The 26,125-nt window shown below is 38.6% G+C and overlaps 1 protein-coding gene and 1 pseudogene across 1 annotated transcript; both read right to left on the bottom strand.

Annotated features, from left to right (window-relative positions):
• Nucleotides 1-300: 300 nt before the first annotated feature.
• On the bottom strand, nucleotides 301-12,658 carry CLDN11 (claudin 11). Its single transcript, XM_016127549.2, has 3 exons — nucleotides 12,230-12,658; nucleotides 8,834-8,998; nucleotides 301-732 (listed from the first exon to the last, which is right to left on the bottom strand). Exons 1-3 carry the CDS (start codon nucleotides 12,456-12,458, stop codon nucleotides 500-502), a joined length of 627 nt encoding a protein of 208 aa, XP_015983035.1. The 5' UTR covers nucleotides 12,459-12,658; the 3' UTR covers nucleotides 301-499.
• Nucleotides 12,659-25,677: 13,019 nt separating this feature from the next.
• Nucleotides 25,678-25,784, bottom strand: LOC118602285 (annotated as a pseudogene).
• Nucleotides 25,785-26,125: the final 341 nt, after the last annotated feature.

Below are 26,125 nucleotides of genomic sequence, written 5' to 3'. Positions count from 1 at the left end.
CTATCACTTATAACTAAATGACCTTGGAGCTGAAGGAGAGGGAGGGAACAGAGAGGCATCTTTATGAGGCTCCCAGTGTCATCTGTAACAATCTGAAAAGCGGCTTTTACTTCTCTCGCCCCTACCCATCTCAGCAATGTTTGCAAGGTAGTTAAATTTAAAGGCACGGGGTGAGGAATATAGAGATAGATAGATAGATAGATAGATAGATAGATAGATAGATAGATAGATAGATAGATAGGAACAACAAAAGAATTCCCAAGAGCTAATAGTGGGCAAAACCATGAGAAAACGTGTGGGCCTTATCTGAGCTAAAGATTTAAGGCGACAAAACTGGAGGAGGGTTGTTAAGAATACAAAATGCCAGACAGGATGCTTTTCTAGACCTTTGGCTTCGAAGCCTGACAGAGGAGTGGGCTTCCCCGTGTGACTGAGCAGAGCAAACCTGGGGCCATGGCTGGGCCTGTGCGGCACCTCCGCAGGCAGGCCGGCAGCCTTCTCATACATGGGCACTCTTGGCATGAGTAGGGGAGCTGGAACCCGAAGAGTAGTAGAAACGATTTTCGCCAAACGACTGGGCATCTCCAGCGCAGCAGACGATGACACAGCCACCCACAAGGCACAGCACGGCACCGATCCAGCCCGCGTACAAGGAGTAGCCAAAGCTCACGATGGTGGTCTCACGGTGGGCGCACACAGGGAACCAGATGGTGGCCACAATGGCACAGAGAGCTGGGGAGACATGGAGAAGCCTTTCATTGGGCATACCCATCACACGCCAGGTACAGTGGACAGGCCACCCTTTTCTCTGCATGCACACACCCCTGGATTCCAACCAATTCAAAAATACTCAAAACACACAGCTCTGCACCCTGGGCATGCTGAACCTAAGGTTTGCATCTATAGAATGAGCTGATCAAAAGCTTATGTCAAACTACTAGGTCGTTATTTTTTCACCAGGTGGCAGAGACAAAAGAACTTTAATGGAAAAACCTAAAAATAAATCATTTAAGTCCAAAAATATGTATTTGCACTTACTTATATATCTTGACTTTATATATCAAAGTTATAGTTCTATTATTATACTTACTTAATTGTATTATAATTATCTCTTTACATGTCTCTTATCCATTCCAAGTTTTAAGTTCCTTGAAGGCAGGGTTCATGTCTTACCCATGTTCGTAAAGTCAGTGTTTAACTCAGTACGAAGCACATAGTGTGTGTTCAATGCACACCAGGTGAATGACTGAATGACCATTCAGAAATGAAAAACAAGATAGCACCAACTACAATTTTCCACTTCAATTTTTCTAGACAATTCCCATTACAAAGACCCGAAAAGGCTATGAAAATTCTCTTGCTGTGAATTGTTGCTAGACGTCAGTGGAGTATCAGCAAGAGTGTGATTGTGGTATGCTGTCCACAAAAATCTCAAGACAAAAATGAACGGTCTTAGAGTAAAAGGATTTACCCACTCAAGGTTTTTACAGTGATGATATTTCCTGTGATGCATCACAATGATAGAACTGTATGGTTTTGCTCCAACAAATCTAACGTTCAGATTTGCTTTAGATTTTAAAAAATAAGTAGCCTCCATATCATTTAGCGTTTCCCCTTCTCCTAAACACAGTAACAAAACGAAAGCCTATAAGACTTTAAAATTTTTTTAAACCTCTGGTTTCTCATGAAGATAGTGAAACTGAAAAAGTGCATTCTGAATTTAAATTAATTTAAATTTAAATGACCATTCGTGGCTAATGGCTATTGTGTTGAACGATACAGCTCTAGATAAAGTAATTCCATAACTTCCTTTGTTATCATTTGATTTCTCATAACTACAAGCAGGACAGAAATTTTAGTTAATGCTAACTCAAGTTGGGATGACATTAAAGTTGACAGATTTATAATAATTAATGTTTCCATCATTAGCCACAAAGCCTTCAATAATTTCAACACAGGGCATTGCAATGTTTCTGACCTGGGGTACACTTGACATTTTCAATTCAGCAAGTTTTTTCTACTCATACTAAGTGATTTTCTAATTTACCTCTATACCCACAGAGAAGAAATATATTTTTTCTTTAACATAAATACTCAAATCTAAAAGCCCTATACATTAGTTCTAAACTAAAGAAAAGATTTGTCTGAAAGACCTTTTGAAATATCATTGCATTTATGTAACTTAGGTTTTTGTTGACAAAAGACTGAGTCCACCACCACAAGCTGAGTATAGATACACCTAAATAGATGTCATTACTATCCTAAAAATGTGTAGACTCCAAGTGGAATTCAGAGGAAAAAGGTGAATTTGGGGGCTTTGAATTGCTCAAATTCTCTTTCTAACAGCCTAAATTCACTCCAATAATTATAAACTATTCACATATGTAAGGAGTTTATACAGATTATCTAGAAAGTTGCATTTTTCTTAAAGAGTAAGCACAATTATGCCAGCTTTTGTAATATTTTTATATGAGATACCATGAGAAGATATATTTCCCTTCTATGAGTAGAATGTTCTCAAGAAGAACAGTGTTAACCGAATCTTCCTTTTCCAACCCAGGGCTTTGAACACCTGAGATACAGGAAAAAGTCTTTTTCTTTCTCTTCCTCTGGCTACAGTTTCCAAATCCACGCTCTTGAAGAACTGCTTGGCTGTTATCATAGTAATACTCCCAACGAGGCACAGAGGAAAGTTCTTTCTCTATCAGGATAAAGAACAAAAAACTCTCCTGGAGGGTTTCAGTCAGAAAGTTCTAAATTCTTCCTATCAATACACAATCCAGCTAAACACCCCTAGGCCCCAAAAGTAGGAATTCATCTGCTGTAGGCAAAAACAGCAACCTAGGGAGAACTTCCAACACCCAAGCTTGACAGAGGAAAAGGTGGGGAGTGTAAAGCTGAATTCCATTGGGAAAAAAAGATTTGATTCCCAAACAACTGATTTGGCTCAATCCAACTGATCTTTCCTATAAACAATGAAATAGTTTCAAAACAGCTTATGATTAAATTTTTATATTTTTCAATTCTTTGCATTTGCACATACAACACACACACACACACACGCACACACACACACACACACACACATGCATTTCCCACATTTCACATAAACCTAACAACTTCCAGATTTGGTCTAGATTTTATAAAATAAGATAAGAAATTACTTCTAATTTCATTTAATTCGTTCCTTTTCCTAAGAAAATTAATAAAACAAGATTAGCCTCACATAGGGAAAGAATCAGGCTCAATATTCCAAAAGTAATCATCAATCTTGATGTTGAGTGTTTTAGAGATTTTGTTAGGTTTCATTCCAATATAATTCACTAGAAAAAGGAAAATATCATAAAAATATCTAAACATTTAAATAATGAAACTATAGGACTAGACGAGTGGATGGATGGATGGATTGATATGGATGGATGGATGGATGGATTGATATGGATGGATGGATGGATGGATGGATGGATGGATGAGAGGTCTCATTTCAAGCCTATTTTCCACTTTGTACACCTAAACTGACTCCAAAATCCTAAACCTTTAATGTGACTTTAACACACTTAAAGTCACAAGCTCATGATTTGCCTCATTAAAGACTGCCTTCTTCTATAATCCATGCAAAACAAGACAAATGAGCACCAGCAGGCTCTTTATTTTCTAGTAGATAAATGAACTCTGGGTGGAATTCCTGTGGCTCTCAAAGATGAACCACATCAAAACCAGTAAAAGATGACAGACTGCCACACAACGTGAAGGGAAATGAGAGGTTCACTGGAAACAGTGACCTTCAATTGAACTCACAATGAAGACTGTTTACAAACTAAAAAAAAAGGAGAATTGACTCAATTTCAGCAGTGGTTTAAAGGAAAAGAGGACTATGTTTTAATCAATAAAGTTAAAAATGCAAGTCAAATCATTATTCAGCTAAAACATATGAAATGTTAATAGAACTGGCAATGATTTTTGGCTTTCTTAAAGACATAGAAGACCTGCTAGATGTATTTCTATTTGCATGCACACACACACGCACACACACACACACGAGTTTGTAATGGTCCTCTCCATTATTTGAGGAAAAATTTTTTATTTTCTTAAAAAATCTAAAAAATCACAGTTACCTACAAGATAAAGAGAACTGAAGAAAGAGGAAACGAATTTTCATTGTTTTTCTTTTATGTCATCAGAATTTGTTTTTAAATGAAGTCTCTAAAAACAGGATGGAAATTTTAACACTCAGATTTTTCAATCTGTTTCTTCTTTCTACCTTTGGAAAATGTAATAGCTAACTGCCCATGGGGGAAAAGTCTGCTATTTGTGAAAGAGTATAAAGTTGGGGCTATTCTTAGCCTGACAAACAAAAGGAGAGAAGGGGAGAAGAAAGCTTCATTGTGTAGATATAGATTTGACTGGAGTTGGTCTTCTATAAGCAGAATTTCTTGCTCTTCATTAAATAAAATTGTTTGCCTCTCTTGTTAAGTTTCAAATTACATAACACAATGTGTTCTTTAGTTAACAGAATACACCCCTATTAAAAGTTAACAATGATCTTGATAGCCTAAGAAATTACTTGGAAAGGCGATTTTAGAGCAATGAAATGTAAATGAGGTTTTCTAATCTCTTTAGGAATCAGATGACACATGGCAATATATGGAGTTAAATCAACGTGACAAAGTTAAATAAAAATGGCGCAGGTGTATTTGGAGGTGACGACTTAGAAGAAGACAGGCGAAGCAATAAGTAATGACACCTCTAACAAATGAGCTGTTGGTCGGAGTGATATTTATTTGTTGTTTCCTTTTCATTTAAAACTAGAAATGTTTTTCTTTTTTTATTTATCATTCTCTAAATTTTGACTTAAGAAAACACAGCTGCCAAAAGATATAGTCATCTTAAACAATGACTTTTATGAAGCTCTAATATATACAACAATGATCAAGTCAACGGAATTGAGTACGTTATTTTCCTGGCCTCTTTTCAACATTTTTTTCCCTTTATTTCTATTCCATACATCATTATATTTTTTTCAATATCCTTTTTTAAAAGCCAGTCTCATGGTTGTTCATTTTTTTTCAACATCACAAAATTTAGAGACTGGAAAAAACCCCATAAAGCAGTTAATTCCTCTGATTTTACTGATAAGATTATTTTAAGCCACGACCATATTAAGATGCTACATCTTTCCCACTACCCATATAAAATATTATTTAGAGTCTTGTTTGTATAAAGGTAATAAGTTTGGGAAAAGACTTTTTTAAACTATTCTAATAAGACCCCAAGATCAAGAGCATTGCTATTTATTCCACAGCCAAGGATTCCTGTTCCCTGTAGGACATCTGATTCCATGTGCATGACAAGCTCAATTTGTCCCACATTTGTACACATTTGTACATCCTTTATTTTACAGAAATTTCATTATTAACCTGTTAGTTCCAAGTTAAAACAACTTTCTTTCCAATATGAATAGGATTCCTGGGGCTATTTTTTTTTTTTTTTAAAGTAGAGTACATGAAAGGATTCCACTTAGGAAAGAAAATACACTTCCTTTCTTTTGATTCCTCACTCCATCTCCCTGAGAAACACCCAAATCAAGTACATTGTTTACTTGTAGTGAGGTGAGAATTAGACTGAATCAGAACAAAGCTTGAGCATTTGTGTTTGGGCAACTTAATGTGGCTTTTTATAATGAAATAAATAAGAAATCCCAATTATTTATCCCTACACACTGGCTCCTACAAAGTAAGTGGAGGAAATAGTTCCATTAGACCAAGATTAAACCTAGTTTTCCAGTCTCTGCTTACCAGTTCCACATATGGAGATGACCCTGCAGAAATTAGACATGATCCAAAGAATCCCCAATTGCTCTGTGGGTTAGCTCTCTATCTGTTCTAACCAACAATAGCAATAATAATAGGAACCAGTTGTTGAACACGTACTATGTGCCAGACACCCTGCTACATAACTTGCATGTTATCATTTCATGAGTCTTACCCACCTCAGAAGAAGACATTATTGTCCACATTTTGCATAAAGGCTCAGAGATATTAAGTAACTGACCTAGTTCCCACAACTAGAAAGTTGTAAATCTGAGGTTCAGTACAGTCGATCTGACTCCAAATGATAACTTGGGACATAGGTACCTCCTGCCTCAGCAGGGGCTTTTGAAAAACCACAAACAGATTAGATTTGCCTCAGATCCGATCTGAGGAGCCTGCTGCTCCTTGAGCTACTCATCTGGCTTAAGAAGCCAGCAGCACCAGGCTCCCATTCCTTGCCTCACAGCAGGAACCAAATCCTCACACCATTAAACTTAGACTGCTGAGAAGAAAAAGCTGTTGCACAATAGACATAGTTTTTAAGCTTTCAGAAAAATAATTAAAGATTTTCAGGATCAGGAAGAACTAATTTTAATTAATAGTGCTTCCAGTCTTCATATCAAAGTTAGCTTCGACACAGTTTCCTGCTCCCAGGCCCCCTAACCCCCTTGCTTTCTGGTCCCCTTTGATCATTGACCACACCACAGGTGGAGCACTGACGGTGACCCCTAGGACCCAACACGAGCCCAGCACGGGCATCTCTGGAGAGGGAGTGACAGAAACCAACCCAGAGCAACACAAAGGGAGCCTTCACTCTCTCTTGCTCCTCCTGCCTTCTGCCAACAAGGCAAACGAGGCACTCTGCCTCCATGGGGAGAAGACCCACAGGAGACCAGCAGGTGCCACACTTGAGACAATGAGCTTTACATTTCCAGAGCTAGTTTGTTCCAGTCAAAACAACGTTGAACTCAAAGGCAAGTGGCCACCCCCTGAGAAATAAATCCAGACGGGAGTAATCATAGAGGAAGTAGGTAACGCTGGAAATGCAATGGTACAAGACTGCGAGGAGCGGTGCCCTCCATCCAGGCCTAACAGTGAGCGACCAGAAGGTGCAGCCTCCTTGGGGGTTCATATCGCTCAACACGCACTCCATCATTTCACTACAGGCAGCAAACAGACTGAGGAACTCACATCACTACTCAGTGCCACCTCACTTGCCTATGATTCTGTCTACACCTACCAATCCATTTGAAAAAAATAAAAACTTTATTTAATCCAGCTAGGAAGTTTCAAACAACTGGTTATTTCTTTTATAACCCTGCCTATTCAACTGAACTATTCAGTTGTTTTAGAGTTTTTTTTTTTTTTATTATACCAATTCGTCTATATGTGCTTTGTTTTTATATCTTTATTTTTCACACACCGGTTTACCCGCAGAACTTTGGTCAACCCGTTGGAATTCAGATACAGAGACCTGACTGCAAGAGGAGACTGCTGTGAGTTGGACAAGGCGCTTGATGCTGACTGTGTGTTCCATTAGACACTCCCACACAAGTTCTTTGTGGCTGGAACCAAAATGCCCATGCCCACATTCTTCTCTGGAAATTACAGTGGTCTTCTGGTCTTTTCACTCCAGCGACCACACACACACACACACACACACACACACACACACACACACACCTCTCCTCTGAATTCTCTGTGATTGTGGTTTCACATGCCCCTAAAAACCTCCATCCCTTTGCCATCTTGTAAAATGGTACCCCCACCTCTCATGCCCCTTCACTTCACCAGTGGTGACCTATGGTCCCTATGGGTGACCATCACTAAGTGGCAATGACCCACACAGAAGCCTGATCCCTTCCTCCTTAAGCACATGGTCTGATACCAGTTTGGGATGGAAATTCCTTGGACCAGGAGAACTTGACTTTATGTCTAACCCATCCATATGCAGAGCAGTTTCTCCTCACTGACGTATTGGTGCACTTAGCAAAATTCTTAAAATTCTTGTTCTTAAAATTCATGTATTCTATTAACATTTGGAATGTGCGGATAGACTTAGCACTCAAGATAAAAACAAAAATGAATTTACTGAAAAGAGTATAGCTAGAAAGACCCTCCCTAGGTGGTTAAATCGAGCCCTCTGTATGTGGGAGTAATCTGGAAAAGTGAATGAGTACATGCCATTTTCTGGCCAAGGATATTCCCTCTCCATGACCTGATCACCTTCCCTCTAACTCTCAAAACTCATTGCTGGGAGCCTCTGCTCTGGAAAACTCCTCTAGCTTGGCTTACATGCCTTCCTACATGTGTGCACAGCCCGCATAGCTTTTTTAGATGGACACATACCACACTCTATCAAGATGCCTAAGTATACTCAAAGCAGAGACTGCCTTTTTTCCAATATCCCCAGTACCTACCGAGGGGCCTGGCACTCAGCAGGTGCTCAATGCATGCGTACTGAATAAAAGATTAAATGATCACCTAGTGATGTACCACCCTCAACATCTTACTTTTCTATTGCCTTCCTCTTTCTCTATTCTTTCTTCATACATTAACTGAAGTTCTCAGTCCTGACTACATATAAGAGTCACCTGAGAAGCTTTCAAAAAAATATCTTTGGCCTTATAACCAGAAATTCTGACTCAACTGACCTGCTGTGGGACATGGGCACAGGTGTTTTCAAAAAGGAATTCCACTGTGAAGCCTGAGTGGAGAGCCACCCTGTAACTCTTTTCCGTCTTGGTCTCTCCCTTCGGTATTTCTTACCCACAAAAGCTTTAATTTTTCTTCTGTTTGTTAACTTATGTTCACGTTCAGAGACCCTACACACACAGACACGAATTATCCCTCTGCGTAAACTGCCCTTGAAACATAAAAGGACGGATATTGTGGGGGGTCTAATCCACAGAGGGTTCACTTGGCTTCCTTTCACATGTCTCTTAAACTGGATGCAGCAGCAGCAAGATCTGACATTCATCATGTTTACTCAGAATTGGGCGCCACAGAGAAAGCTATCTTACCCAGAAGAATGAGCATAACGCCAGCCAGCTGAGCCCGCCTGTACTTGGCCACACCAGGCTCATGGCCCATTCGGATGCAGGGGAGAACTGTCAGCAGCAGGAGAATGGCCGGCAGGCCCAGGACTGAGGCCGCAATCATCAGGGCTCGGCAGGCCTGCACATAGCCTGGACACAAGAGAGCAGACAGGGCGGATTAAACCAAGTTTCCCCCTTAGAATCTGAATCCTGCTTCACAGGAATTCAGCACTACTTGTCTCCCTCCCTCTTGCCCATTCCAGGATTTAGAATGTGTTAAGTGTGGTCCATGATCACTTCACAAGTCCGACTTTTAAAGTGACTCAGTGACAGGAAAGGGAGATTGAGGGCTGGAGAGACTGAATGGAGATCCCTGGTATATACCACTTGTCCAAGCTTCCAGGATGAAGAGACCAAGAGTCCAATTACATTATTATATCACCTTGTGAAAGATTCAGAAGAAAACTCAAATCTTTCAAGAAGTCTTCTGTGATGGAAGGGCTGTTGGTTCCAGTCTGCTGTTAATATACTCTACCTGTGTGACCTAGTGCAAATTACTGAAATGCTGTTTTGATATTTTCCTCATTTATAAAGTAAAAATAATATTAATACCTACATCTCTCTAATAGAATTCAACTAAGATTAAGTTGGTTAATTCATGCAGTGCTTAGAACAGTGCCTAACACATGCTAAATACTCTAAAAATCTTCGCTATTATTACTGGTGTTACTCCCTTGTCATCACTTTTAAGGCCTCCTTCCAGCCCTGGGGATTCCTAGAGGGGAGGCACCTGGAGTTAACACAATTGCCACCACAGATGATATAAACATATAATTATGAAGGAATAAGCAAGTCGAATAATAAGACTGAAGCAAAACTACAGGAACTTCATACTGTCAAATAATATGCCAGGTAACAGTTTTATTAAAAAACAGATTACAATATGTGCAACATTTATGTAAAATAAAACGAGATGCTAGGAGAATGCGATGGACTTAAATATATTCTCATTAAAACACTTTCTCTCCTCCAGGAAAAAAAAAAGTTGCAGTTATTACTGTCCCTTTTTGGCTTAGCGTGAATCGGAGCTAGTGGCATGGCCTGGAGGCTGCAGAGTTAATGACAAAGTGAAAAACAAGCCCAAACTCCTGCCTCACACACCAAGACTCTCATACCAAATCCAGCCAGCCTGCCTTGTGTACCAAGACCCAACTGCAGCACTGTCCCCTAGGAAGATATGCTTTACCAGAATTCAGACTCACAAGAGTGCTCTTCTGATCATTGCCCAGCCCAGCCTCTTCAGAATTAAGGGTAATCAATCAATTGAATATCTATTGACTCGAAGATTCACAGAAAGGACCCACAGGAAGTCCGAGGCAGGACCTCTGACCACAGCCCTGGGCCCCCTTTGGCTTGTAGGACAGCCGAGGCTGACACAATGGAGACAGTCACCTAGAAACCGAGCTTATGAAATTCATGGCGCAGGCTGTCCACGGCCACGTCTGAAAATCAAAAGATGGAGACTGAGATGTGTCTATGTCCCCACCCAAGTGCAAGCAATGGGCAGAGTAGGAAAGAAGAGGACCTCCCTAAATGCACTCCCCTCTGTCGGATGGTCTATGTTCAATGCAAACCACGTGGCACTGAATGCTTAGTAAACTTAATTTCAGGGAAAAGAACTAGAGAATAATTCCATGCTTCATTCAAAAGTTTCTGCGAATATCTTGTCTGGCTTTTAATAAAAAATTAAAGCTACCATTTATGGAGCATCTACTATATCAAACAAGATTTACATTCTTTTAATCTAATCTAATGTCCAAATCAACTCAAACAATAGGGGATTGGTTTGATTTTAATTTTCAAAGGAAGACAACTGAGGTTCGTAGAGATTAGTAACTTGTCCAAATAACCCAGATTGTGAGCATGGGATCCAAGAGTCTGACCAAGATATACTATGCCAGCATTGTGTGAAGCTGGGTCCAGACCTGGGTTCCCAGGGACTTTGTCATTTTAAAAGTCCAAAATGGAGAAAAAGATAGTTAACAAAGGATTGACATGCATTGGGCATATCTGCTATGTATCGGTAACAGTGCTGGGTCCAAGAGAAGATGGAGAAAGAAGGACACTATCTACATCTTCCTGGAATTTAAAATGCAGTAGGAGAACTGGACTTACAAATAGTGAATGATAAACAAGTCGAAAAGTGCCCTGATGGAGATAAGATCCAATGCCAGGGCAGCAAAGAGGTTGGGAGGGGTGTGGGGAGATTCTGACAAGGACTAATAGGAAGCGCTTTAGGGGAACCTAGCTTAAAGGGGGCACAGAAAGACTTATGGAAGGGAGGGGTAAGCACAAAGAGACCAGCTCCCAGATTGGGGGCCAAATTAGTCCCTTGTTAAGGAAACGGAGATATGCTTTTAAATGCACAGGACCCACATGGGCAATCTTGTACTATAGGCCAGGGCCAATAACCCGCCGGGCAGGACAGAGATTCCCAGCAGAAAATCCGAAGGGGGGTCCGTGACCTCACCTATCACCCAAATGGCTCAAGGTTTAAATCTGAATTGAAACTGTTGCCCAGATTTTTGCAACAGGGCAGCCAGTGAAGATAGGGATCCCAGCCACGTCGGGGGAGAGTGGAGGCTAACCACTTTCTTCCCCCTGCCCCACTCCAAGACACCGCTGGCTGGCGGGGAGTGGGCGACCCTTGGCAGTGAGCCTTGGGCGGGGGGACAGGGAGTTCGGCCCTCCAGGGGCGCCGTTCTTCCCTTTGCACCGGGAAGGGTGCGGAAGCGGGAGGGTTGGCAGGGCAGATGGACGCCCCAAACAGGGACAGGGGGTGGGGATCAATAAGACGCGCTCTGGGCCCTTCGGGAACCGATCTGGCAGAGCTAGAAGGTCTTTAACTTGGGCAGGACGCCTCGCCGGTCCCATGAGGACAGGGAAACTCGCTGGCGTGTTTGCGGTCTCTCCCTCCTCCTCGCCTCTGCGCGTGGAATCTAACGGGAAAGCAGGGCGCGTGCAGGAGGAGCCCCGGCCGGGGGCGAAGTATTCTTGTCAATCGACAGTGGGGGCATGCGGCAGGTGGGCGACAGTTATTACCATGGGCTGAGTTCCTACTATGCATCTATGTCTCCGGTCATTAATTTCTCAGGGTGACTCGGCCAGTGGTGGCCACCTCTATTCTCCCCACTTCCAGGTAAGAAAACCGAGGCTGCGAGAGGTTAAGTTCGCAGCTGCTTGATTCCTCTACAACGAGGTGGGATTCAAGGTGTCAAAAACACGCCCAACAATCTTCAGGCCCTCAAAATGTTTTGCCTAGGGTCCCCTGCCCGGAGGAAAAGGGTTTGGAAGCAGCCACTTGAAGGCGGGGGCCCTTACCCGGCAGGATGAGGATGTCCACCAGGGGTTTGCAGTGATAGAGCCCAGTGGCCATGACGCAGTCAGCCCACAGCCCTTTGGAGCCCAGTTCGTCCAGCTTGCGACAGGTAGGGATGGTGTAGCCGCAGGTCACCACCCAGTCATTGGTGGACGTGGTGACGATGATGCCGATCCAACCCACGAAACTCGTGACGAAGCCCACCACCTGCAGACACGTGGCCACCATCATAGCCGTCCTGGCGTCCCCCCGCCTCGCCCCTCACTAGCTGTGCCCGCGTCGCGGCTGGACCGCGCCTGCCCTGGTCCTCGCCCGCCGCGCTCGCGAGCCGCTGGCCGACGGCTGCCGGGTGCGGGATGCTCCAGGCGGCGACAGGCCACGCGAGCTCAGTTCCGACAAGGCGACGGGCGCACGGCTGGGACAGCGACAGGCGCTCGGAGGGGACTGCAGCGCGGCTGGGCAGCGCACCCCCGCCCCCCTCTTTAAACCCCGGAGACCCGGCAGACGAGCACCAATCGACAACGGCCCTGGGTCGAGCTGGCCAATCGCGGGGCGGGGTCCGGAGTTGGAAGGGAACTAAGTAAGGGAGGGGGGCGATCACCCTGCCCCGCCCCGTTGGTGTCGCGCGGTCAGTGTTGGAAAGTAAAATAATTCTATCCAGGTCCGAGAAACGCAGAGTGCCATAAGGGCTCTCGTAAGCCTCGAATTTTCTTTTGCTGGGAGTTATTTCTCTTCCTCTTGCCCCTCTCATCTCGTTCTCTGGGTCACTGCTGCGCTCCATCCCTCCTGAACTTCTGCCCACCCCTCTTCCCAGATGGGAGCAGGGACTGTGGGACTTGCAGGGGTACCCTGTGTAGTTCCTCCACCGCCCAGGATTTTAACTGATGAGCTGGGAACTGCCCTAAGGGAGAGACACAGACTTTCAGCATACTATAGTAACTAGTAGAAAGAAAATGATCCTTTTCCGAGGTCGAAAATCATCAGAGGCTGCCATGGCCATAATAATGGTGAGGATAACAATACCACCAACTCACATTTATCCAGCTGTGCTATGTACTATGGACATGCATCTATATTTGTGTATTAACTCATTTAATTCTCTTAAGAACCCTTTGTGGTAGGAATAATTGTTGGCACATAATGTGCGTAAAGAAACAGCATGATAGAGGTTAAGTTGCCCAAGTTCACACAGCTAGAAAGGAGTAGATTCCACGTGTGCATCTCACTACCCACCCTTCACTAACCAGTCCTGGGAGCCTGCCCTGATTATCATTTCCTGAAAATTCCTAAAAGGCTCACGTATCCCATTTTTGACACATTAAAGGTAGGCTGACTTCTCCAGGCTCACTATAAATAAATAAGTTAATATTTGCATACCAATGAGAACACTGGTCCGGAGTGCTCCACAAGGGTAATTCTCATCATCAACATCATTAATCCATCTTCTCTCCAGTAATTCAAATAAGACCCATTATATGCATCTTTTTATCATGTAGAGATGTTCTCCTTAGGCTATATTGACATTAAATAGTTTTAACTCCTTTTATACAATTGGCTTATCTTATTATATCTCAGTCACCAATCATGAGATTTAAAGGTGTGAAGGATGTCACCAAGCACAAAAACTTCCTACTCAACATTCTAAATCTAAGATAAAGATCATAAATCATAGGTACGAGCTGTCCCATAGCTGTTCCTAATGCTGGGGCTCGGGGCAAATCACCATATCTTCCAGGGAAGACTGCCTGGAGGAGACCTCAAACAAATGAAGTGCACAAAGAAAAGACGCTGTAATAGATCACAGAGTGTCAAGTACAAGGGCCATCATAATTATTCAGGAGAGCACAGTGGTTAAGAAGGCCAGGCTACCTGGGTTCAAATCCTGGCCCTACCACTTAGCTAGTGAAATCAAGTTACTTTGGTTTTCTGGGCTTCAATTTTCTGAATTTATAAAGTGGGAATAAAAATAATGCCTGCCTCATAGGTTTCTTGATGATTATGTGAATTAATGTGCATATAGAACTTAAAACAATGTCTGGTGCAAATTAAGTCCTCAATCAAGCTGGGCTAATGTTATTAAGCAGTGAACGATGATTCAGAACTCTTTGCCTTTGCACTCTTATGTTTTCTTTCTGTATTCATACAAGTTTGATTTGCAGAAACTATTTTATAGGAGTATGTCCCTTTTCTATGTGAGCCATTGTGTTTGGGGGCATTTCATCACCAGTCTCTTGATCTGGATGTTTTCAGACGTATTTTTTTTTTTAGAACATTAAGAAAAGCAGCTTTTGTATTAGTACAATATAAAATATAAAACCCAAGCAACATCATTTCACTGAAAAAGCAGTTATAAAATCTGCACTCTTGTGACTCCCTTAGCATTTGATATTCTAATGATAAAAATTCAACCAATCAGAAATCAAAAATGCCCAGATCACCGCAGGTCACGTGCACAGAAGCATTTGCAAAGCCAGATTTCAGAACTCGAGCATCGAACAATAGAAAGAGTTGTCAAGTTGTTAAGATCTTGGAATGGAACCTTCTGAGTTCACATTCTGATTTCATCATTTGGGTTGTCCCTTAACCTATGTGATTCTCAATTTCTTCATCTATAAAGGAGGAACAGCAGACACCCTCATAGGGTTATTGTGAGGATTAAGTGAGATAACTTATATAAAGTGCATAGCACAGTACTAGGCACTCATAAATGCTAGCTACTTAGTATTATTCATAAGCAATATAAAACAATCAGAAACATGAGTTGCCTTTGATAGAGGCTACAGCTAAAGCAATCAACTGATTATCATTGTGTATTAATAGGAGAGAAACCATAAAGTGAATGTCTAAATGATCCCCAGCACAGGTGTACAAAAGGCCCTTTGAAGCAGGCCGGTGGAGTGTAACCTGTGTGAATTAACCATATAAGGAAAGAGAGAGCATGTCTATTGAAAAGTTAAGTGGGGCAGCCAGAAAAGCGCAAAGCACTGGGATACAAGAAGCAGACAGAGGCCATAAGAATCTTCTACTATCCATAGGAGATGGTGTGGTGGCCCGTAGACTCAAGGATGTGGTCCCTTTGGCAAGGTTCTCTATATAGAGGGGAAGTCCCTCGAGTAATCTTGGCTGTGACTCTCTGCCCCAGGCCCTTCTGTGATTAGAATCTGACTTTCCACACAGCATAACTTAACGAAATGACATTCCAGGTCTACCACCATTCCAGGCACTCTGTTAGTTTTAAGAGTCAGTCTCTCAGAGTCCAGTCACCCGAAAGAAGTGTCAACAGTAGGTCCCCAGACCTTCTGGACAAAGACCGTTCTAGTAATTTTCTCTCAGAAAACTGTCATGCCTGCCATCCATCTTTTCACATTTCTGCAGTATATAACAAAACTAGTAAGATATACCTGAGACGTGATTCCAGATCTTCCAATCTTAGGTCCAATACTCTTCCCATTATGAAAAATGTAAGAGTCTTTCCTATGGTTTAAGCTTAAGTTTCTCAACCTTATTCTTATTTGAAGACATTTTAAAGGGGAAAATTAGAGAGGCCAGATAGTGCCCTAAACCTCAGATGCTTACTAAACAAAGGAAACAGCCTAGTTAACTGTTTTTCTACCATTTACACCTAAAAATAGTCAATCAAACTAACATATGATTCAGTTAGAGAGCTGATGTACATTGTACTGGCAAAAGTGTTTGCAGGCAAGCATCTAAAAGCCTGTATTGAAAGCAAAGATTGGACGAAAGGAGTGGGCTCGCAGTGACTACTAGTGGTTGTCTTTTATCATTGCATGGCTGGTAAAACACGTCTGTATAAGGGGGCTCATGTCTTAACAGAGAACATGATTGACTGCAACTTCCCACATTCCAAATATGGGAGTGTTAGACCCAAATGAAGTGTACATTGCTCTTTGAAAACTTTCTTCATATATTAAGAAAGATGTATCTCTTTAGGAAACCAAACATATGAAAACAGGACATATGAAATTACTTAGGTGAGATTATTCTTTAAAAATAAAGCACTTTTAATAAGACTCCCATTTCAAAGATAAATCCTTTTGGTGGACTTTAATATTTGATAATTCAAAGATTTAACATACACACACATTTTATAAATATTGTAGTACAAATTCTTGTTTTCAGATATTCTTATTTGTAGACATTTTAAAGAGGAGGATTAGAGAGCCAATATACAGATGTATCAAACATAGACTTCAAAAACGACATGATCTGTGAGTTTTGAGTTTTGTCTGTTTTGCTGACATTGACACCTCTGCGTGGCACAGTGCCTAGCAAACATAAAGATGCTCAAAATACATCTGTTCAAGGAGCTTAACTGAAGGGTTCAAAAAGAAAGAGAGAGATTGAATTTGCAAGCCTCCAAGTTTTACGAGGATGTTGTCTTTGTTTGGGCTGTGATAACAGAATACCACAGACTGGGTGGTTTATAGACAACAGACTTATTTCTCACAAGTTTGGAGGCTGGAAGTCCATGATCAAGGCACGAACCAGCAAATTCAGTTTCTGGTGAGAGTCCTCCTCCTGGCAGTCTTCTCCCTGTGTCCTCGCATGGTGGAAAGGACAAGGAAATTCTCTGGGGCTTTTTTTACAAACGCGTTAATCCCATTCATGAGGGCTCCATCCTCATGACCTATTCGCCTCCCAAAACTCCACCTCCAAGTCCCATCATATTGGAAATTAGGTTTCAACAAATGAGTTGGGGGAGATACAAATATTCAGACAAGGTGCAGAATATATCAGAAGGTGAGGATGAGAACTGGTCTAGGAGTGAGCAGGAGACCAAGTGAAGGTCCTTTGTTGTCTTGGGTACCCAACTGTTGTCCTCGGTACAACAGAGCCGTCTCCAATCGAAGGGATGTGTGCTGCTCGGGTCTCAAGCTGAAAAGTCTGATCACCTAGAGATGCTGGTCTCGATCATAGTATCTCCACCAAAAGAAGAGCAGCACTTTCTCAAGTTACTTCCATTTAGAATTTCAAATTCAGCTACTGTGGGTGAAAAACTGCCCTTTCAGGGTTCTGTTTCTTGACCTTTGTGTTTCAATTGTAATACCATTCCTTTACAAGCCATTTTATTCCAAAATTCTCCTCCTTCAGTGTGGAAATAAAGCAAAATAATGAAAAGCTTGCACCTGCAATGCTAGGTCTGAGTCCTTTCCAGAACGTATTTTTCCCTTCTTCCTTCTAACAGACAATTCTATTTATCTGTTTCTCGACCAGCAGTTTCAGAATACACTGGATTATATAGTGTCTAATTCGACGTAGGAGATCACACTTCCTGAGGAACAGTAAAAGTAATTTTTAGCTCAAACTGGAAATGACATTTTCCAAAAATATAATAGTAATAAAGTAATGAAAGTAAAAAGAAAATTAACTAGAAAGCCACATCGTTGAATTCTCTTAGAAATTAAGAGCAGCTATTTCCATTTAGCTACCTAGGACATCCAAATACAGAGCAATTTGTCCAACTTTAAGTCTTTTACCAAAAATGTATGAATTATAAAGTGATCTAAACTATCATGTGTGCTCTTATTATTCATTCAGTATATAATACAAAAGCATGAATTATGTTATCAACACTATACTGCGCCATTAAAAAAATGGTCAGAAGAGAAGCCTCTGTCTCAATCTTACCTACTGTTTTCCTTTGTTTGTTTGTTACATAAAGATTCTACTTTATGAAATTATCCTGAATGGGAACATTTTTGGACACCAAGATCCAAGGGAGACATTAGAGCAGGGTGGTTAGGGCACTCTGAGTTAGAATCCTGGCTCCATTACTTACTAGGTGTAAATAACTTGACTTTGGACAAGTTATTTAATCTTTTTATTAAGTAACTCTGTTTAGTAACTAATATTCTATTTCCTGTCAGTAAATGGTATTAAAAATAATGATTGTTTTATAATTGCTATGTGAATTAAATGTATTGCTATATGTAAAATGGACAACATAGTAAATACTCAATAATGTTAGCTTTTATACCAAAAATAGTTAATCATTTGTTTGTAACCCTGTTTAAAACCAATATAATATCTTAACCTTCAAATTACATAGCAACGAAATTCAAAACATTTCATTATTTGGTAGCAGATGAATAAGAATTTGAAAGGAAAGCAAATGGCATCTCTTCTCTAACTACAGAATAAGGGCTTCTTTAACAGCTAAGAAATTTCTAGTCACTCCCCCCTTTTTGCCATTAAGATTTAACAACTAGATATAATTCCTTTTTAATTTTACTAATAATATTTTTGCAGAAATTAGCTTGGCCACTGGAGGGCTCTCACAGCCTCTCATTAATGCTATGAAAAAGGAATTCAAAAAAAATAAGAATGAACATTACAAAATACCAATAGCACAACTGATACGCTCCATTTCAAAAGTAATTTAGCAATACATAGTAAAAGGATTTAAAATATGTATATTCTTTGATCCAGCTTCTAAAAGTCTAAGAAAATTTACTGTTAAAATGTTCGAGTTTTTCAATTTACGCTTCAGTTGTATTCAATTAAGAAGTAGATGACATGTTATAAATTATAAATTTTAAAATATGAATTGTTAGTTTTTATTTCAAAATATCTGTATAGTTGGATACTGATTTTTAAATACGTATAAATATCTGGAAAATATACACAGAAATGTTAACAAGCAGTTCCTTTGGACAATGAAACTGAAGGTTTTTCTCTCTTTTGTTCTTTAGGTATTGTCCAATTTTCCATAATGAACAGGAGTTAATTTTATAATGAAAAAAATAACTTTTTAATTTAAAATATTTTCGACATTTTAAAATATTCATTATTATAAGGTTCTATAAAGAATGCTTGTGTCCCTAAACACTAGGTGACTATCCTGATGATTACATCACCATCTCATTGGCAGTCTTCTTTACCTTCAGAACACAGTTCAAACCCTTTAGGATACAAGATTACACAGGACTTTTATGACACAACTCTCACAGCGCCCCCTCCCCTTCTTTGTGCAGCTCCCTACCCCAAGCAGCATCCGCACCAGTTATAATGAACTTCTCGGTAGCTCCTCATAGATTTACCACACTTTCTCATTCCCTATACTTTACACCACCCATCCTGCAGGAAATGACCTTCTCCACCCAACTACTTTCCAGTCACCTAAAACTTGTTAGCCCAAGAACCTCCTATGACAGGACTGCCCTTGTGTCTTCCTACAAAGTTCTAAAGGGTTCCCATAGGGCTTGTGCATGCTTTTATCAAAATGTGAATTATTCATATTATAGTGTTTTGTCTCTAATTTAACTGTTTGAATTGTTTTCTCAGAAAGTATATAATATTGCATTCATTACTAGCCTGAAAACTTTCCTCATGCGATTCCTTCTGCCTAGAATGCTTTCCAACCTAGCCACAGCTCTCTCCTCCCCACAGCTCACATTTGTCCAAGCTCTATTCAGGTGTCATTTGGAACAGGAAAATACCTCACCCTCCAGGTTGAACTCCTCATGCTCCCCCACCCTTCTGTAAAGAACTTGGCCACATGGCTTTGAAACAATGTGTTCAGGGTGTCTGGGAGTTCTTCAAAGGCAGGGGCTGTGCCTGACTCACTGTGGTAAGTCCAGTATCTAGCAGTGTCAGTGCCACGTCAGCACGAATATTAATCATTGTCACTGGAGCTAAACACCTTCCCTTAAAAGCTTTCTAAACTAAAGCTATACTAAGTATGTTCAAAGAACCTAAAGGGAAACCTGTACAAAGAACTAAGGAAATAGAAATTATAAAAAGAAACAAAATAGAAATTCTGAAGCATTACAAGAGTCCTAGAAGAGAAAAAGGGGACTAGAGATTTTTTTGAGGAAATAATAGCTGAAAACTTTGCAAATTTGATGAAACACATGAATTTACAAATCCAAAAAGCTCAAAGAACTGCATATAGGGAAAAAAAATCAACAAAACTGACAAATATTTAGCTAGATTAAGAAAAAAAAGACTCAAATTCTAACATCAAGAATGAAAATAGGTACATTTTAACCTACTATACAAAAATAAAAAGAATTTTAAGAGAATACTATGAGCAATCATATGCCATCAAATTAGATGACCTAGCCGAAATAAACAAATTCTTAGAAAGTAACTTAGGAAGAAAACAGAAAAACTCAATAAACCTATAACTAGTAAGGAGATTATATCAGTAATCAAAAACCTCCAAACAAAGAAAAGCCAAGAACCAGATGGCTTCGCCGGCAAGTTAGACCAAACATTTAAAGAAGAATTAACGCCAATCCTTCTTACTCTTCTAAAAAAATCAAAGACATTTTCTAACTCATTATATGAGGTAGAATTACCCCAATACCAAGACCTAAGACCCTACAAAAAGAAAAAATAAAACTACAGACCAATAACCCTTATATTGATGCAAAAATCCTCAACAAAATCCTCAAACTGAATTCAATAGCATCTACATAATATGTAACATATCAAATTAAAGTGGCATACCTTAAATTTTTACAATGTAGATGTCAAATATTTCAATTAAATAAACAAATAAACAAACAAACAAATAAATAACACATTAAAAGGATTATACACCCTAGCAACTGGGACTTATCCTTGGAATGCAAACGATAGTTCAATTTACAAAAACCAAGCAACGTAACACATCATAGTAATAGAATGAAAGAAAATACGATCATCTCAATTTATGTGATAAAATTCAACACCCTTTCATGATAAAAACACTCAATAAACTGAGAAGAGAATTTCTTCAACATGATAAATAGGCCATATGTAAAATACTCATGGCTAACATCATATCAATTGTGAAAAACTAAAAGCCTTCCAAGGTTAGAACAAAATAAAGATGTCTACTTTCACCCTTCTATCAACATAGTATTAGATATTCTAGCTAGAGCAATTTGGCAAGGAAAAAATTAAAAGCATCCAAACTGAAAAGAAAGAAGTAAAACTATCTGCTATCAGATGATGTGCTCTTATATGTAAAAACTCTTAATGACTATACACACACGCGCGCATAGAGTTAGATCTAATAAATCAATTCAGCAAAGTTCCAGGATACAAAATCAACTTGCAAAAATCGACTGCATTTGGTACACACTAGCAATGAACAATCCAAAATAGAAATTAAGAAAAGAATTCCATTTATAATACATCAAAAACAAAATAGTTAAGAATAAATTTGACCACGGAGAAGAAAGAGTTGTACAATAAAGACTATAAAACGTTGCTGAATGAAATTCATAGATTCGATATCCCTATCAGAATCCCAATGGTGTTTTTTGTAAAAATACAAAATCTCATGCTAAAATTTATATAGGATTTCAAGACACCCCAAATAGCCAAAACAATCTTTTAAAAAAGAACAAATTTGGAAGACTCACATTTCCTCATTTTAAAACTTAGTACTAAGCTACCATAATCAAAACAGTGTGGTACTGGCATAAGAACAGATATAGACCATTGGAATAAAACAGCCCAGAAATAAACACTCACATACATGGGCAATGATTTTCAACAAAGGTATTAAAATCATTCAATGGAAAGGATAGTTTTCAACAAATGGTGAGAACTGGATACTCTTATACAAAAGAATAACATCAAAAACCTTACCTTACACTATATACAAAATTAATTTAAAATGGATCAAAGACCTAAATGTAAAAGCTAAAAATATAAAACCCTTAAAAGATAACACAGGGGGAAATCTTTATGACATTGGATTTGGCAATGATTTATTGGCTATGACACCAAAAACCCAGACAATAAAAGAAAAAACAGATAAACTGGACTTCATCAAAATTTAAAATTTTGTACATGAAAGGACACTATTAAGAGTGAAAAGGTAGCTCACAGAATGGAAGAATATATTTGCAAATTATCTATCTGACAAGGGACCAATATCCAGAACACATAACTCCTACAACCCAACAATAAAAAACCCAATTAAAAAATAGGCAAAGGACTTGAACAGACATTTCTTCAAAGATATATGAAAGGCCAATAAGCACATGAAAAGATGTTCAATGCCATTAGTCACTAAGGAAATGCAAATCAAACCACAATGAAATAACACTTCACATCCATTAGGATGGCTATTACCAATAAAATGGAAAATAAGAAGTGCTGAAGAGGATATGAAAGAATTGGAAACCTTGTGCATTCCTGGTGAGAACATAAAATGAAGCAGCTGCTGCAATAAAGTTTGGTGATTCCTCAAAAAGGTAAACATATGTCTAACCAATATATTGAAACTAATAAAATAAAATGCTTTAAAAAAAAAGTTAAATATAGAGTTACCATATGATCCAGTAATTCCACTTCTTGGTGTGTACCCAAAAGTATTAAGCTGGAACTTAAAACAGATACTCGTAAAACAATGTTCATAGCAGCATTATTCTCAGTAGCTAAAATGTGCAAACAACCCGAAATGCCCATCAAAAGATGAATGGACATACAGAATGTAGTATACACACACACAATGGATTGTTCAGCCTTAAAAGGAATGAAATTATAACACATGGTTGTACCATAAACGCGTGCTAAGAAGTCAGACACAAAAGGACAAATAGTTATGATTCTGCTCATAGACAGAAAATAGAATAGAGGATATCAAAAGCTGAGGGAGAGAGGTGAATAGGGTGTTATTGTTTAATAGGTATAGTCTGTTTCAGATAATGAAAAAGTTCTGGAAATTGTGGTGATAGTTCCACATCGTGAATGTACCTACTGCCACTGAATTAGACACCTTTTACGGTATGGATATTTGCCACAGAAAAAAAATAATTGGAGGGTATGGTAACCAGACTCCAAGATGGCCCTCAATGATCCCTGACTCCTGGTATTCACACTCTTGTGCAATCCCTAGAATTGAATATAGGCCGGATTTAGTGACTCACTTCTAATAAATAAGATAGGGCAAAAGGAACAGTGTGTGACTTAAGAGTCTAGGTCATCAGATTGTGGCATCACTCTTTCTCTCCTTTGGATCACTATTATGAAGAGCTCCATGACAGGTACGCACAGTGAGGAACTTGAGTGGCTGTCAATAGCCACATGTGAGCTTGGAAGCAGTCACCAGGTAACACCAAAACTTCAGCCCAGGTTAACATAAAACTGCACCCTTCTAAGACTCCTGAGCCAGCACTCAGCTAACCTACTCCTGGATTTCTGTCCTTCAGATACTGTGTAAGATATTTGTTGCTGTAATTTGCTAAACTTTGGAGTAATTTGTTATACAGTAATGGATAACGAATACCAGAGTTGTGGGTATGTGATAAGTTAAAGCATGACACCAAGTATCATGAAAGAGAATGATCACTAAATGCCAGTATATTCATCACCTGAAATATTGCATAAATTTCACACTGTATAATTTAAAAAAGGTTTCTCAACTAAATCACTTAGTGTGTAATGAATAAGATTTTATTTTAAAAGCGCAAAGGAGACAATGTCAACCTTAAGAGACAAGTAGAGTTCATACAGGATACTAAGATGGCTTGAATCAATTTTATTGGCATTAAAAGTTTTCATTTGGAATTCAATCCACAATCTACACAAGTTATTTACAAGGCATGAAAATGGAAACAGCACAAAATACAATTGAGGTATAAGCTAAGAGCACAGTATGTCATGTTTCAATAAATATAATTCAAATTTTGTAAACTAAGTAACCAGATAGATGAGTCTTGTTTTATAGTAAAACCATATAAAATATTTATTTCACGTGAGGTAGAGGACAGTTTTGTGTCACGTAATGCAACCAACCACAGCAATTTTAACCATAAAACTATACATCATTGGCAAATTTTTAAATCGAATTATGGTCAATATAGTCAACAATTTGTTTCAACAGTTGCAGAACAGGTATTTCATTTACTGCCTTCACAGATTAAAAATTCTGAAATAATTTAAGACTACTGTGTTGGCTTAATAGTATCAGGATAAACAAATACTTCTAACAGAATGGTTGAAACCAAGTATATTTTACTTCTCCCAAACTATAATTCCCCAAAAGATATCCTATATTTAGCAATTCTTTTAGTAGGACTTTTTAAAACTAGAACTATTTTAAGTATGCTGTGCTTTATTTTCAAATGAGGTATCTATATAAAAGAAAAAAGAAAATCTTATAAATTCTTTTACATTCAACTAATTTAATATACTATTTTGTTTTCTGGGATTAATTTTTAAATTTTAGTTTTTACATTTTAACATTTTCTAATTCAAAAACAGTAGCACTATATAAGATATTTAATTCTATTACTTAAAAAAAAAAAAGGCCCCAATTTTTATTGTGTAGTTTAAGCCATTTAAAATGGAAAGATTTTACAAAAACAAAAACAAAAACACTGTCCTTTTAAACAAGATGCAATACAGAATACCTACATGAATTTTTCCAATAATGGAAATGCTGAAGTACTCTATACTTGAAAAAAAGTAAGCCGTTTAAATTATTCAATCCCACAATGTGTAATACAGCAGTAATATGTCCCTTATTGCTGACAGCGTCAATACAAACTATAAACAAGTAGTTCCAAGCACAGAAATAGATATACAGTATGAGCACAACTTTTGTCATTAATTTTTAATGTCCTATTGTATGGATTAAATGCATAAAAGCAAATAAAAATGAGGATTAGTCCCTAAACAATCAAAACATGTATTTTCATTAAGAAGAAAATTTTAGAAGCTCATCAAAAACCTTCAGCACCAGATTTACAATTAATTTTAGAGAAATGCCTTGAGCATGTTTCATATTACTTGAGTTTCCTTATGATTTTATTGTCCTTCAAAAAGAAGTCACAGACGTGCACATAAATTGGTTGTTTTGTCTAAACTTTATGGATAACCTGCAAATATCATTGTACTTGGTCTATTTCGCCTACTTTAGTAATTGGTTTTTAATTCAATATGTACAAATGATTTTATATTGCAACAGGTAATATATTAAGTATACTATAAAATTAGTTCAAGAAGCATAAAAGCATCCTAATTCTCATGGACACAGAAATTCAAGCAAAAGAATATGCTTCACAAAACTAAAGCACAAGCCAAACCTATGTTGTTGGTTAAATCCTTTTACAGTGTTAGTTGCATTTATGAAATTAGGGTGGTTTTGAGCTTCCTCAATGACAACAGATTTTACATTTACTACCTTTATAGATTTGGTACCTTTTTCTCATCGAGTACAGAAACTATCATCACCCAAATTAAACATCACTCATCACCCAGTAAGTTAGTTTTCTATCTTCTCTTCCTTGTAAAGATGCTCTAGCACTCTCGATAGGCCATTCCTTTAATGTAGCTTTTTAAAGTAAGTATTTTTATATTTTTCCTAAAAAGAACATTACAAAATCTGAGGAAAAATCTGCTTACCTAATGATTTAGCACACAAAACAACACAAACTTTAAGCTAGCAATCAATACACAAAATGAGCATGCAAAGAATAGAAGAATAAGTTTATATGGATAAGATATTTTAGCAGAGGACACTTTTATTTATTAAACTGACAAAAACAGATACTACTACACTTGATCTTAGCCAAAAGGCTGAGAAGTGATAGAGGCCACTTTTAAAATATTACAAAATCTCTATATTTTCAAGCTATGTGGTGCAGTTTAACTTAAAATTATTTTTAATTAGAATAGGTATAATATTTACAAGTGACTAAAAAACTATTTTCAAGGAAGTTAAGACAGAAACCTATGGCACATCAATGTATCTTCTGGAAAATGAAGACTACACAATTTCACGTGACAAGTTTTCATTATGTGAAGAACTAGAAAAAAATATTTTCCTCAATTCTAAGTTAAAAGTTTATGACAATTTAAAGGTGTTTAAGCATTGCTTAGAATTTTGTGATTCTAAGTAAAATATTGCAAAGATGAAGCAATTTATTTTA

The sequence above is a fragment of the Rousettus aegyptiacus genome, unplaced genomic scaffold (assembly GCF_014176215.1).
Source record: "Rousettus aegyptiacus isolate mRouAeg1 unplaced genomic scaffold, mRouAeg1.p scaffold_m13_p_4, whole genome shotgun sequence".
NCBI classification, from domain to species: Eukaryota; Metazoa; Chordata; class Mammalia; order Chiroptera; family Pteropodidae; genus Rousettus; species Rousettus aegyptiacus.
The sequence above is the reverse complement of the archived record's forward strand: the minus strand, read 5'-3'. Positions and strand labels throughout refer to the sequence as shown.